Below are 13,113 nucleotides of genomic sequence, written 5' to 3'. Positions count from 1 at the left end.
CTTTGGTTTGCTTTGCTTTGCTTTATGTTTATAATCAAGAGAGACAGTTACCATCTCTCAGGCAGAAGTCAAGAACGGTATCATATTAATTCTGAGCAGTGTGAAATCTAAAAACAAAAATTGTGTGGATTTCACAGACACTTACTTTTGTACATTTGTGCAAAACGTGCAGACACACAAGAAGCAAGAAAATACAACACCTCACCATGGGTATATGTTTCTCCTCACAGCAGTGTGAGCTTAGAAAGGAGAAAGATTTCAGCTTAAACACCAAATATTCTTGACATTGCTAAAGAGGCTGTCAGAGCAGATCTGTCTGCATCCTGTGAGCCAATTCAGGAGGCCTCTCTTGGTCCCTTGCAGCTTAGTTCTTGTGGTGTTTCATGCTGGAAACCTTGATGCTTGTACCAACATAGCTGCAGTGGATTAAGGAATGTTTAACAGAGGAGAAATTTTACCAGCTCATTCTGTGTCACTTCAGCAGGGCTGAAATATCCGACGTACCTCACTTTCCTCCCAGTTCCCTTTCACCTTGCCTCACACCTCCTCTGCGTGAATGATACCGTTGCCTTCTGCTCTTGTAGTGGTGGAGGTAAGCAGAGCATAACTGAGTCATTGAGTTTAATGAACTGTCACTGTGGTGCAATGCAGGTTCTGGGTTGACCAATGTTAAAACAGAAGAGATATCTGAAGTGAAGATGGATGCAGAGTTCCGGCATGACTCAGGATATGAAGTTCATCATCAAAAGCTGGTGAGTGAACAAACACTGGTTTCTACACATACGTTTTGAGCTGCTGATTCAGTCTTGAGCTAGTGGGTCACATTTGCCCTGGGTAATATGGATTTTGAAAGTGCCAACTAAAAGTTTTCATGTGAACAAACGACGATTTTTCTGGTTCTCTCTTAAATGAGAGCAAAGCTGGAACAATTTCAACAGAGAGGATGGAAAACCATCAAGTCTCACATGACAGGAAACCCAGAAAGTTCCTGCCCTTGCACTGCCACATGGTCATATGGGCAATACTTGTCCCATAGTCCATCTGTTACAGTGACACTCAGAGATCAGAGGAAGGAAAATGAGATTCAGATGAAGGAAAATGGTAAGTAACTTCAAAACAGAAAAAAAATGTTTGATGGAGACATGCAGCATGGTGCAGCAAGAAATAGAGTGACGCTGTTTCAAGAATAGAAAAATTTTCTGTCAAAACAGACAGTAGTGGTACATGAAGGAGGCTGAACTCATGGAGCATAACCTTCCATAAGACTATCTGTTTGAGATGAGAGGAGGTTCTCTGCTGGCTTTAATTTTAATTTATACTTCATTATACCTGCGTGTTTTATTTGTTAGCACGTATTAGACTATTAACAGATGAAGGGCAGGTAGGAGCAAAATACTGTTCCCCCTATTTGCACTGTGCTTCATATGAACACCAAAATAGCAAACAAAAGCAATGTAAGTAAGAAGCAGCATTGCCTGAAAGCTTCTTTCAGTCCCTTAAGTAACAAAGAACCCATACAGCAGTGCTGACTGACTGTAAACCTTTTCTGCTTCCTCTTTTGTAAAGGTGTATTACATGATGAGATTTCAGGTCCATGACTTTCAATATCCTGATACTAAACTTGAAAGCATTTTTTCTTAATATATTCTTAAAGCTAAGTAGTGCTGAAAATTAAAATTAACATGGGACTCAAATTTGCATTTGAACTAGGCAATCACAGCGTGAAAAGATATTCTGCCATCGCTTTGATGCCAAGAACTGAGAATTCCCAGTTTGATGAGCTTAATCCAAAATGCATTAGCACTAATTTGGGAAATTCTGACTTGCTTAGCTCAGATGGCTTAAACATCCTGATGGTGTAAACTCATGCAGCTTACTGAGGCGAAAGACCTTGCAGGAACATGTTGTAGACAGAGTGGTTCTTGATCCTGTGTCAGAAACCCTTCCCAGCAGCAACTTTTAATGTTTAAGTGACTTGATGCCAGTCTGAGCAGTTTGGTGCTGAAGCTATGCTGACCATTGTGGCTAATGGGGAATTCCTGCACTTGGTTAATCTGTCATGTTTAAAATGGGGCATTTCTGGCTTTTTAAAGCACTTTATGCTGTAGGTCCTACTGACAGGTCCAGCCATTATTTAAAAATCAGTAAGCTGTTTTCTAGGTTATCTTTTCAGCTGAGACTGAGCAAGGAGTCTGGTATCACTGAGAAAGTGCTGGACTGGTACCTTATAGAGCACTGCTTGTTTACCACATGCCGTATCCTATGTGATGTCCTTCTCCATTAGCTTTAGTTCAAAAGCAGTAAACAGAAAATACTTAGATCTGTGTTTTCCTTCTCCTGTGCCCTGGTAGGATTTACTGAGAACAGCCTCCATAGAATATTGCTTTGAATTCAGCTGCACATTGTATTTTGCATGCAGACTTCTGAATTGAGCTGAAATTGTAGTTATTTTCTCCTTTATGAGCATTCACATTTTAACTGTATATTAAGTTGATTTTTATGGCTCAGAGTGTTTAAGGCCTTCCTCTGTTGCAAGTGGGTATTAGCTGGGGCATTTCACAGTGCTCAGAAGTAGGAGAATTTCAGTCTTAGGCAGAAAAAAATTGACAGAAGGAATTATTACTTTACATGAGATTGTGCCGATGCTGCCCATTGTGTGTACTTTGCACTGAATTCTTAACTTTAAGCACATTCCTTGCTTACAACTAGGGACAATATAAATATTTATATGGCATGCTTTAATATCTCTCTGAGGAAGATTGTATTTCTTAAGGAGTACAAGTGTTATACAGCTCATTATCATTCTCAGCTGGTTTCCTGCTTCCCTCTGCTTTTTTGTTAAATACTTATAGAAGTATTTAGTCCTTCAGAGTGCGATACTATTAGAATTCTGCAAGTGTAATTTATTCTTTAATCCTTTTCCCCCATTTTAGATAAAAATATTAATAAAAGCCCACTATTGACAAGCAGACTAAAGGTTTTTAAAGTATGCATAGATATGAAATAATCCAGCATATTCCTTGATTACAAAGCAGGACAGTGAAAACAATCACAGGCTTTCCATACCTGCTTCTGTTGCTGAAAGTCAATTTTACTAAATGCATAATAAAACATTTTGCTGTCCACTGCTCTGCCTTATCAGTACACATAATTCAAGTGGATCTTTTCTGGTTTTCATACAACTGCCATCTTGTCTAGGTCTCACATGAGTATGGGTACAACTCATTCTCCCTTTACCCTGCAAAACCTTTGTGGCCACTTAAACTGGCATGCTCGTGGTTTTTGGACTCCTGCCCTTTGATGTGAGAGTTTTCTCACAACTGGTTGTGTGCAAGAGTCACTGTTGCCCTCCAGGTCTTCACTGCTCCTTAATTAAAGAAATGCATCAGGCAGAGTCCAAACAAGCTGCACAGATGCAAATCTATTAACACTTTCACGATTAGCATTCCAAAAGTAAATAAATTTATATGCTTCCCTGGTTACTCCTCTATAAGCTTATCAGTCATTTTGCAATTAGCTTGACTCACTTACCCAGGGAGACAAAGCAGCTACTATCCAAGACCCCTGCAAAGCAAAGAATTGAGATGAGTCTTCTCCTTAGTCACAGCACCACTGCACCACAGGCAATGACAATTTCCCAATTGCTCTTCTCAGACTGTGAGAGCTTTATGATACAGAGATCCAGTTTTGAGTAATTAGGGTAACATGCAATGCTGCTTAATTACTGATACTTCAGTAGGCTTGATATTGCTGTGACAGACAGATGGGTTATCCAAATAGTCACTGAACTTTTTTATTAGCCACTTTGTTTTTCTTTTGTAGGTGTTCTTTGCTGAAGATGTGGGATCAAATAAAGGTGCCATCATTGGACTAATGGTGGGAGGTGTTGTCATAGCAACAGTTATTGTCATTACTTTGGTGATGCTGAAGAAGAAGCAGTACACATCTATCCATCACGGGGTTGTGGAGGTAAGAAAAGATTAGCAAGACAACTGGTGCAACATATACAACACAGCACACTGCTCTATAAATATATTTACAATTGAGAAAACCATGGTTTTGGCTAGCCTGACATTCAGAGTTGGAGTGGTTGGATCTGGCAGAGTAGAATCGAACAGCCTTATTTTATAAATGCAGAACATAAACTGTGGTGAGTGTAAAAGCCACGTCTTCTGGAACTGTTTAACAATAGCCAGTGGGCAGATATTGCACAAGAGGAAAATTGTAGTTTAAGTATTGTTGGGAATGCACATACATGAATTTGTTTAATTTAGCTCACATATAAACATTTGAGACAGGCCTTCTGTGGATTATGCTGTACCCTGCAAGGACTTTGCCTGTACTGGTACTTTATTACTTTTTATTCTCCAAGGAAAATTCTCTTTTGCACCACCATCTTTTGATTTATAACTAATCTGAAAGTTGTGGATTTGAGAAATAATAAATAAAGCTGTTGTGGGATTTTCTAGATGAAAACCCTTGTGTATTCCTAAGCTACCAAGTGAATTTGTGGTTAATTTACAGGAACTTAAAAATACCTCATTTGTTTCTTGGGCATAAGAAGGGATCTCTGTAAGGAGAAAAAAATTTAATTGTGAGAGCTGGAAGGAAGCTCATGTATCTTTATTTTCCTCTTGTGTATTGACATCTACTTCGCTATATGAGTGTCTAATTTGTGTCTAGTACTAACATTAGCCAACATTTGGAACATTTACATATTTTTACCTTCCAAGACTGGTGTTTTAAATTTTTATCTAAACTAACTCTTGTTCAGTCCACAATTGCACCAGTTTCAGCTCTAGTCAAATGAACCTTGCTTTGGTCTTGCTGGACACATGCATGCTTCCTGATATATGTATTCTACCACCTGGGACAGTGAAGGTCCTTTATCTTAAGCCTGAGTGTGTATGCCCCTGTGTCCATGCTGTGGTTGCCCACATGGTTTGAAACCTTCTAAAGAGATGTGGCCAAATAAGCACTGAGACTTTGGGGTGAAATTTGAGCAGACAGCGAGCTGTACAGAATTTGGACTGAGAGGCAGAAAATAGTAAGAATCTCAGCTTTAACTTCCCATTTGAAAGCTTCCAGCCTATTTTGTAGAAAATTGTGAAACAGGTTTTAGTTTGAAAACACTGAGTTGATAGCTGCTGCCAACAGTTGTGCCACTCTCCTTTGGCTGAGTTTGAGAACTACAGGATAGGTCAGAAGGCTTGCTAGGCCAAAGCCCCGAACCAGGCATCGAATGTGGGCATACCCTTGCTGTAGTACAACCTGAACATTCCAGGTCGGCTTCACCTGATTGAATGACACAGCAAAGGCAGGCCTGGATTCCTGCAAGCTTTCTTTGGTGACAGTGAACCTGGAAATGTTGGGCTAGAAATAACATGTGCAAGCTGAACACCTCATTCATATCAAAATGACAGCTTCACTTAGGAAATAAAAAAAATGTATGGAAAACCATAAAGCTGTAGCACGCGGAGGTACCACAAATATTAGGCAATTTATAGTACCACAGTGTAGATGATGTCACCTTGTAAATTTGCTGCATTGTGTCTGGCACTGGCAGACAGGATCCCTTATTCTGCCAGACTTGCTCTGTGGTCTTGGCAGACTGCATAGCCTCACTGTCTAAGCTGCTGGCCTGAAAGAAAGGCACAATGTCTATTTTTGTCCTAGGTTGGTGAAAATGTTGTAGCACTTATTTCGTGGGAAAAAACCCTGCACCCAAAGATCCATATACAATGGATGTTTAATATTAAAATGTCTTCAGCATTAAACTCTTCCATTCTAAAGAGGATTAATTTATTCAGCAGCAATGCACCTTTAATGTGCTGTGCTCAAAAAAGCACCAAAGAGCATAATCATTTCATGTAAAAATAACACCTCTAGATTGGCTGGGTGTATTTTATCAGAATTTGCAACCTGTTTGTTGCATGTCAGAAGTTGCTATGAGAGTTGGAGCTCTGTGGTAATGGATGCAGGATTGCAAACCACGTCCTGTTCCACCTGTATTCTCATCTGCTAAAAGGTGAACTCTTCCTACAGTACTTTTTTCTCACTTCACTATTTCTTTAACAAAAGATGTTACTAAAAATCCTGTTAGCCTTTTTTTTTTTAAGCTCTGAGGAGATGTATACTTGTCCAACTTTCTGAGAATATAAATGTTTCAAAGAGGTTTCAGCCTTCCCAGGAGGACTGCTGCATGGTGGAGAGATTGAAAATTACTTACTGCACATAAGCACTCCAACAGACAATTTGAAGGTGTAGTCTGCTGGTGCACACACTCCCATCTGTCTACAGGAGCTTACTTGCTCCATGTGAACACAAGTAGCGAAAGAGAGGTTCTCAACTGTCTTGTGCTCCAGACTACAACACTGTCTCATCTCCTCTTTCAGGATCTCCTCTTTGGAGCTCATTTGTTTTCTGTTATGGAGGCAAGACCTCCATCAGGATGGAGAAAGGTGACAACAGGAGGGCTCAGAGCAGTAGCTTTACGGTGCAGGTGATGGGGCACTGGGACATGCTGCCCAGTGAAGTTGTGAAGTCTTCTTCTCTGGAGACTTTCAAAACCCACCTGGATGCATTCCTGTGCAGCCCTGCCCTAGGTGATCCTGCTGTGGCAGGCAAGTTGGACTAGATGATCTCTAGAGGTCCCTTCCAGCCCCTTAAATTCTGTGATTCTGTGATCCATTTATCATTATTTAAACCCAGTGTTGTGATCAATGCATCTCTGATGACTGCCAGTACCTCCTGTCTAGGCTTTTATCTGTCCCACATGCATAGAGGCAGCACAGAGATTTTTCAGCAGCATTACCATCTTCCTGACTCCACATTAGGATTTTGTTTGAAAGATCCATAGGCTGAAGCAGAAGAGGACAGATGGACAGACAGTCTCTAAAGAGGTTATCTACCTGACTGTGCTGTTTTCTTAAGAGGCATCATGTCATGGTGCTTCTCAGTAGCACCAAAGGACCCACACCTCTTACGTTCTGTGTTCAACTTCTGCCACCTCCGTAATGGATGCTTCTTAAAGCTTCTTAAAATGGTGTTTGGCAGAGCATTGCCTAGGACAGAGTTTGTGAGGAATGAGGAGAAGAGTTTGGCTGAGTAGAAGAGAAGACATTCAGGATGAGTGATAGTGCCTGTAGGTTGGCAGTGAGATGGATTACCCTGCAGCAGTCAGCACCAGGAACGAGAGGAAGTATCAGCACTAGTAATTTTAAAGACTAAAGGAGAAATTTTAAATCAAAAATAATTTTAAAAGAAGACTAAGACTGCAAGCAGGAGCTTCCAATAAATCCCTTTCATCTATAAATGCCATATTTCAGAGGTTGTTGGACTTTCATGATGAACTGGTTTTATCAAAGTGAGGATTTTTAATATGGAATATTGTGAAAGGGTGTTAAAAATTCAGTCTAATTTTACTGTCCTTTCTCATTTTTTCTTAATCTTTCTCCTCCCTGATTTTCTTCCAAGTTTCTCTAGTTTCTCATCAATTTTTTAGTTTTTTCTGCCTTGCACTTTCTTAGATTCTTTTTTATTTATGTTGTTGTCTTACTCCATTTCTTTCCCACAAGCAGGTTATGCTGTGTGCTTATCACATCTTCTAGTCCTGAATAAGAAGTGCTGAGTGGGAGGCTTAAGCTAAAATGGGTGACAGAGTTCAATACAGTGTTGTTTGGCACTTAAATATGAAGAAGTTCAGCACAGGTTCTGGCATGGCCCTGCTTTGCATCCCAGCCTAGTAGGGGAAGCCTCCTAGAGGAAAAGGTGCTCTCAGGCATGTATTGATACACAGACATCCCCAATCCTTCAAGCCCAGAGCTTCATACTGAGCCTTAATTTCATGATAAAAGAGAATCTGCTGGTGGGTTTAGTTGTATGTTGTGAGGCTCTCACTTCTTGGAGAAGCACTAGATAACTGTAGTCATGTAGTGTTCCCATTCACAAGAACCAAGGCTGACTTAGTGCTACAGCAGACCCTTCAGGAATCAAAGGAAGGGTGGCTTTTCCTCTGCACTCACTTTGTATTGCTGTTTTCTACAAATGCCAAGAAGGCTACAGGAACATTTGCTGTTTTCCCTGCTTTGTTCTTCTTTTGCCTTCCCAGCCTCGTTAATGACAACTTCAGCAGCAGCAGATGGCATGCAGCAGCATTGTCACAACCAAAGTAGTTAATGCTATCAATTTGTGTGGCACTCAAGGCAGGGATTATGCCTTGCACATGTTTGTACAAAACCTGTATAGAATGGATTTGTTAGCCCCTACTGCTGTTATAGTGATGACATACAGACATCAAAGAGAACAAGTGCTCTGCCCAACAGCAGTGGCATCAAAGAATTGCCAGAAATTGAATCATGGTGTATGGATTTAAATGGGGTATTCTTGTGAAGGGAGAAGCTGGCAAGCTGTGGAGAAAGGACAGGTAAAGCAGCAGGAAGCAACCCAGCCTCTGGAGCTGGTTGCAGAGATGAGTGCTGTGAGTTGTTGCAGGTCTCAGTGCCTCTCACCCAAGCCCACTACTGCTCTCTCTGTTGGGTGTAGGTGAGACTTGAGCAGCAGCAGGCACGAGCGGATCCTTGCAATGCAAGTATGCAGCTGCGTGCCGGCTGCTGAGTGCATCGTTGTACACACATGTCTTGGGGATTTGGGGTTGAAGAGGAGATGGGCTGTAAAATTCCCAGGGGTTCTCCTGTCCTTGGTGGATCAAAATGATTGTAGACAGCCAAGCCAAGCACACACCACTTGCATAGGCTGGCCAGGGGAAACATGTCCTTCAGAAGAAAATAATTTTCTTTTGTCACTTCTGAAGAGAGAGGGGGACAGGGAAAGAAAAGCACCATCTTTCCCCCTCCCCAGTTTCTAAAACAAGGGAAATCTGGAAAGAGCAGTTTAAAGCATGAGTGCCATCTCTCTAAACAGCATGTCACTGCCAGAAGGCATGGCACAAGAGGTGAAGAAGTAGACAGACTTTGAGTTCATTGCATAAGGGAATTACTTGGTACAAATCCAACTTAAAAAAAAATAAAGAAAGACTGCCTTCGAGTGGGAGTATTTTAATAGCAAAATAAAAAGGGCCAGATTATATTGCAGAATCAGAAAGGCAGAAAGCACCATGTAAGCTTAGTCCAGTGGTCCTTTCTGCCTGGCATCCTGTTTCCTGCTGGAAGGCCTCAAGGGCTTGCTGGAACACTGAAGGCTCCCAGCTACGCAGAGTTTCACAATAACTTTGTGAGCAAAAGCAGTATGTGACCCTTGAAGCTGGGTATTTCACAAAAATGTTCAATCACTGCATAAGGAAAATATTTGATGGAAGATAGAAAGTTGATTGAAAACACAATTTGAGAGTTGGAACACGGAGAAGGAGATTTAGAAGGGGCACAGATATAAAAACAGATTGGATTTGGGATTAGCAGTTCCTCTGAGCAGTCAAGCAGGCATGCCACACACAAAACAATTTCTTCCGTAACTAGGAGAAGAGGAAGATGGAAGATGGCTGAGGAGCCATTTTCGGGTTGGTACTGTGGTATAACCCACTGCAGTAAAAGAATGGCTGCAAAAACAAGCTGAGCAGCCTGCGCTTGTCCCAGGCATGGAAGAACATAGCTTTAATCTTTCTCCAGGGTATCAGGTAACAATTTACTGAAGGTCATAGTCTGTCCTAACTAAGCTGAGTGTTTTCCGATATTGTAGATTAGATTTAAAATGAGTATCAGACATAAGTACTCCTCCTTTGATATTTTATTAAAAGGTTAGAGTAAGTTAGCCTACTATATGAGGCTTCTTGAGAGAACAGACTTTTCATTATCCAAAAGGCTAGTTTTATGCTAAAAATAAATGGCCATTTTTCCTAAAGGTCAATACTTAGAGTAATCCACAGGAAAATGTTCGTACCAAATAGAGTCTTAGACACCTTCCTGGTTTTAAATTCTTGACAATGTAAAATTCACTTTTTGCCTTCTTGATTTAAGAACTGTCAAACACTAGAGATACCAGATAGCTTGTCAGCTATTTCATTTACTATAATCATAGGTGCTTGGCAAGACAGCCAGAATACAGTAGGTTTTGAATACACTCAAAACTTAAGCTCATACAGCAGAAGTAAAATAACAAATTAACATTTAGAGAGTGTTCTTGTCCACTCTAATTCGATGAACTTTTACCATAATGGACAGTCAAAGATGGAAATAATTTGTGGAGCAGCAGGTATTCAGTGGAGAAGTCTTGACTGAGCTGTGGTTTTGCCTTCCTTCCAGGTAATCAAGAAAGGTCATTCTCTGTTAAGTAGAAATACTTAAACCAGTGCAGACACATCAAGCTTTTTATCATTAAAGTGAACCAAACTTGACCCTGGAGACAGAGAAGTACTGCTTCCATGAGTGCAATGGAATTCTTTGGTCACCTTGTGTCTGGCTACTCTGACATTTCTTTGCTACCCTCATTTTATTTTTTTTCTATTTAATCTTTCTGGATCTTGAGACCACAGCACCCACAAAAGATCTGAGAGCAAAATACAGACAGAAAGCAACCTCAAGCGACTGAGCTTTTTCTTTTGAGAGCTAGCTGATCCCAAGTATAAATAGCAGTATCTGTTCTAGGGGGAAAAAATCCAACTGATAATGGGAGCCTAGCAGGTTAATGCAAAGTATATCCCCTTTTTTTGTTTGTGGAGTCGCTTGCTTGCTGTGCCATGTAACACAAAACAAAGCTGATACTGCTGAATTTGGTCAGCTCAATTTGAAGTCCTGAAGCAAAAAACTGAGTTGCAGAATTGTTCCTACTGCCTTATCTTCTGCATATTACTCTCTCCAAAAAGTGAACCATGACTGTGACAGCTGCAAGGGTCATCTCTTGCAAGGTGCTCTCTAAAGGTGTTTGCTGGCTTCTTCTTTATTGCTGGGTGGAGTGCTGCCTGTTGGTTTTGTTCATGAGGCCATTTGCAGTCCTGCATAGCTTGGAGAGAAGAGTTTTCAGAGAGAGTTGTCTCTTCAGACAAAGTGAGAGCCTCCAGGCCTTAGGTTTAATACTCTTTAATGGAGTATCATCTTTATCATTTTTCAGACACCTTTATATTAGACTTATATAGAGATTTAGACTGGGCTTGGGACCTAACTTACTTCCCCTCTTTATTAAAAAAAAATAAAGGGAGGAAGGGACAAGGAAGAACCTGTCAAACAAACTGCATTGTGTTTAGAGGATACGTTCTCCTTGAGTTCGGATGGGAGGGAAATATGGGGTAAGCTCTCAATCAAGCAAAAATTTGAGCCTGTTTGTTTCTTCTTACGACAGGTGGATGCTGCAGTGACACCAGAGGAGCGCCACCTTTCCAAGATGCAGCAAAATGGCTATGAAAATCCCACCTACAAGTTCTTTGAACAGATGCAGAACTAGGACACCACAGCAGCCTCATGAGTTGGACAGCAGAATGATTGCTTCACTGCCCATCGGTGTTCAATTATAGAATAATGTGGAAAGAAAGAAAAAAACAAACACTCTGTTTTATTATTTACTCATTCTCGCCTTTTGACAGCTGTGCTGTAACACAAGTAGATGCCTGAACTTGAATTAATAAAATCAGTAATGTATTTTCTCTTTCTCTTTACATTTCAGTCTTTACACTACATTATTAATGAATGTTTTTTGTGTACTGTAAAGAGGTTAGCTGTATTTAACTAGTGCATGGATAGATTCTCTCTCCCAATTATTTATCATGTAGCTCCTTAGCCAGTTGTATATTATTCTTGTGATTTGTGACAAAAATTAAGTCCTAATTGAAATATGCTTTAAGAATTGATGGGGGATGCTTTCCGTGTCTGTGGGGTTTAGCTGCTTCTCTTTGCTGAGCTATTTTTTTTCTGATCACTATGCATTTTAAAGTAAAACAACATTTTTTTAAAAGTATTCCAGATGAGTTACTGAAATTCTTTTCCTCTGCAGCTGCATTTTATTGTACAGATTGTTGCTCCTGCTGTATTAGTGACGTAGAAATCATGGGAATACACATTCGTTTCTTTGTGCCTGTTTTATGTGCACACTTTAGGCATTGGAAGGTAAACTTTATTTTCTTTTCCATGTATCTTTTTGATCTTTAAAAAAATATTAAAAAGAATCCCTGTTAATTGTGAGCACTTCGGGGGGGGGGAAAAGTGCCTGCTGGTTGAAAATTAACAGGGATCCTCTTCAGGATGATTGTACAGAACCATTGCTTATGAATTGATAGCTTTCTACACTGTGTTACATAAATAAATTAAGAAAAAAGAACGTTTGGGCAAGAGTTTTCTTTGCAGGCAGAAAGCAAAAGTTTTCTAAAAGCCACTTAAATGGAAAACTTGGACGCTCACACTGAGAGAGGGTTGGGAAGGGATTTTCCTACAAGGATCACGGTACTCACAGACCAGAGCAGAAGGAAGATGGCAGTGAGAGGGAGTGGGGAGTGAGGGGCACTGACTTTAGAACACCTGCCTCTCTAAGATGTCTTCTTTTTGTTTTTTTTTTCTTTTCCTTTCTTTCAGTTTGTATAATAGTGTTTTAATGTAAATAAATACATTCCTGGAGGAGCCCTCTTGTAGTGGTGTGTTTCTGTGCTGGCCAGCTGCCCTCACTTGTGCAGAGGAGCACAGTATGAATGATGCAACCTTTCGCCTCCCCATACATCCCCAGGAGCAACTTGCTGGCAATCTCTTCTCTCAACGTTGCTGCTCCACTTCTGTCAGCTTCCTGGTGAGATCAGTGACCTGCAGTGTGCTTCATCCAGAAACACAAAGAGCCTCCCAGGCTGCAAGACCATCCAGCCCACTAATGCAGTATGACAGTGAGTGCCCAGGAAGGCTAAAACAGCACCACCAGTAATTTTTTTCCAAAAGCTGCAGGAAAAGGGCAGAGACCTTGGCCAGCCAGGCACCTTCTGCCCTTTGCTGGCTGGAAGCCTGCCTCAGAGGTTCCTTCAGTGCCGTCTAGGGGTATGCTTGCGGCACAGGGCTCACCTGCCAAGAGAGGCAAGGCCACAGCAAGTGAGTGGACCTGGTGATCTTCAAAGCAGCCTCTACCAGAGCACAGCAAGGACCCTTCAGGCTGAGCTTGGAGATCAGCTGATGGACCTAAAAGCTGAGTAGT

At 41.0% G+C, this 13,113-nt stretch overlaps 1 protein-coding gene across 7 annotated transcripts in view; it reads left to right on the top strand.

The window, feature by feature from the left end:
- APP (amyloid beta precursor protein) overlaps nt 1-12,521 on the top strand; it is a 226,603-nt gene extending 214,082 nt beyond the window's left edge. For all 7 annotated transcript variants that reach the window (XM_054399752.1, XM_054399773.1, XM_054399759.1 and 4 more), the window contains 3 exons: nt 652-752; nt 3,823-3,969; nt 11,290-12,521. In XM_054399752.1, the coding sequence (XP_054255727.1) occupies nt 652-752; nt 3,823-3,969; nt 11,290-11,391 (350 nt within the window). In that variant the 3' untranslated portion in view covers nt 11,392-12,521. The remainder of the gene's footprint in view (nt 1-651; nt 753-3,822; nt 3,970-11,289) is intronic.
- Nucleotides 12,522-13,113: the final 592 nt, after the last annotated feature.

The sequence above is a fragment of the Indicator indicator genome, chromosome 1, assembly GCF_027791375.1.
Source record: "Indicator indicator isolate 239-I01 chromosome 1, UM_Iind_1.1, whole genome shotgun sequence".
Lineage (NCBI taxonomy): Eukaryota > Metazoa > Chordata > Aves > Piciformes > Indicatoridae > Indicator > Indicator indicator.
The sequence above is the reverse complement of the archived record's forward strand: the minus strand, read 5'-3'. Positions and strand labels throughout refer to the sequence as shown.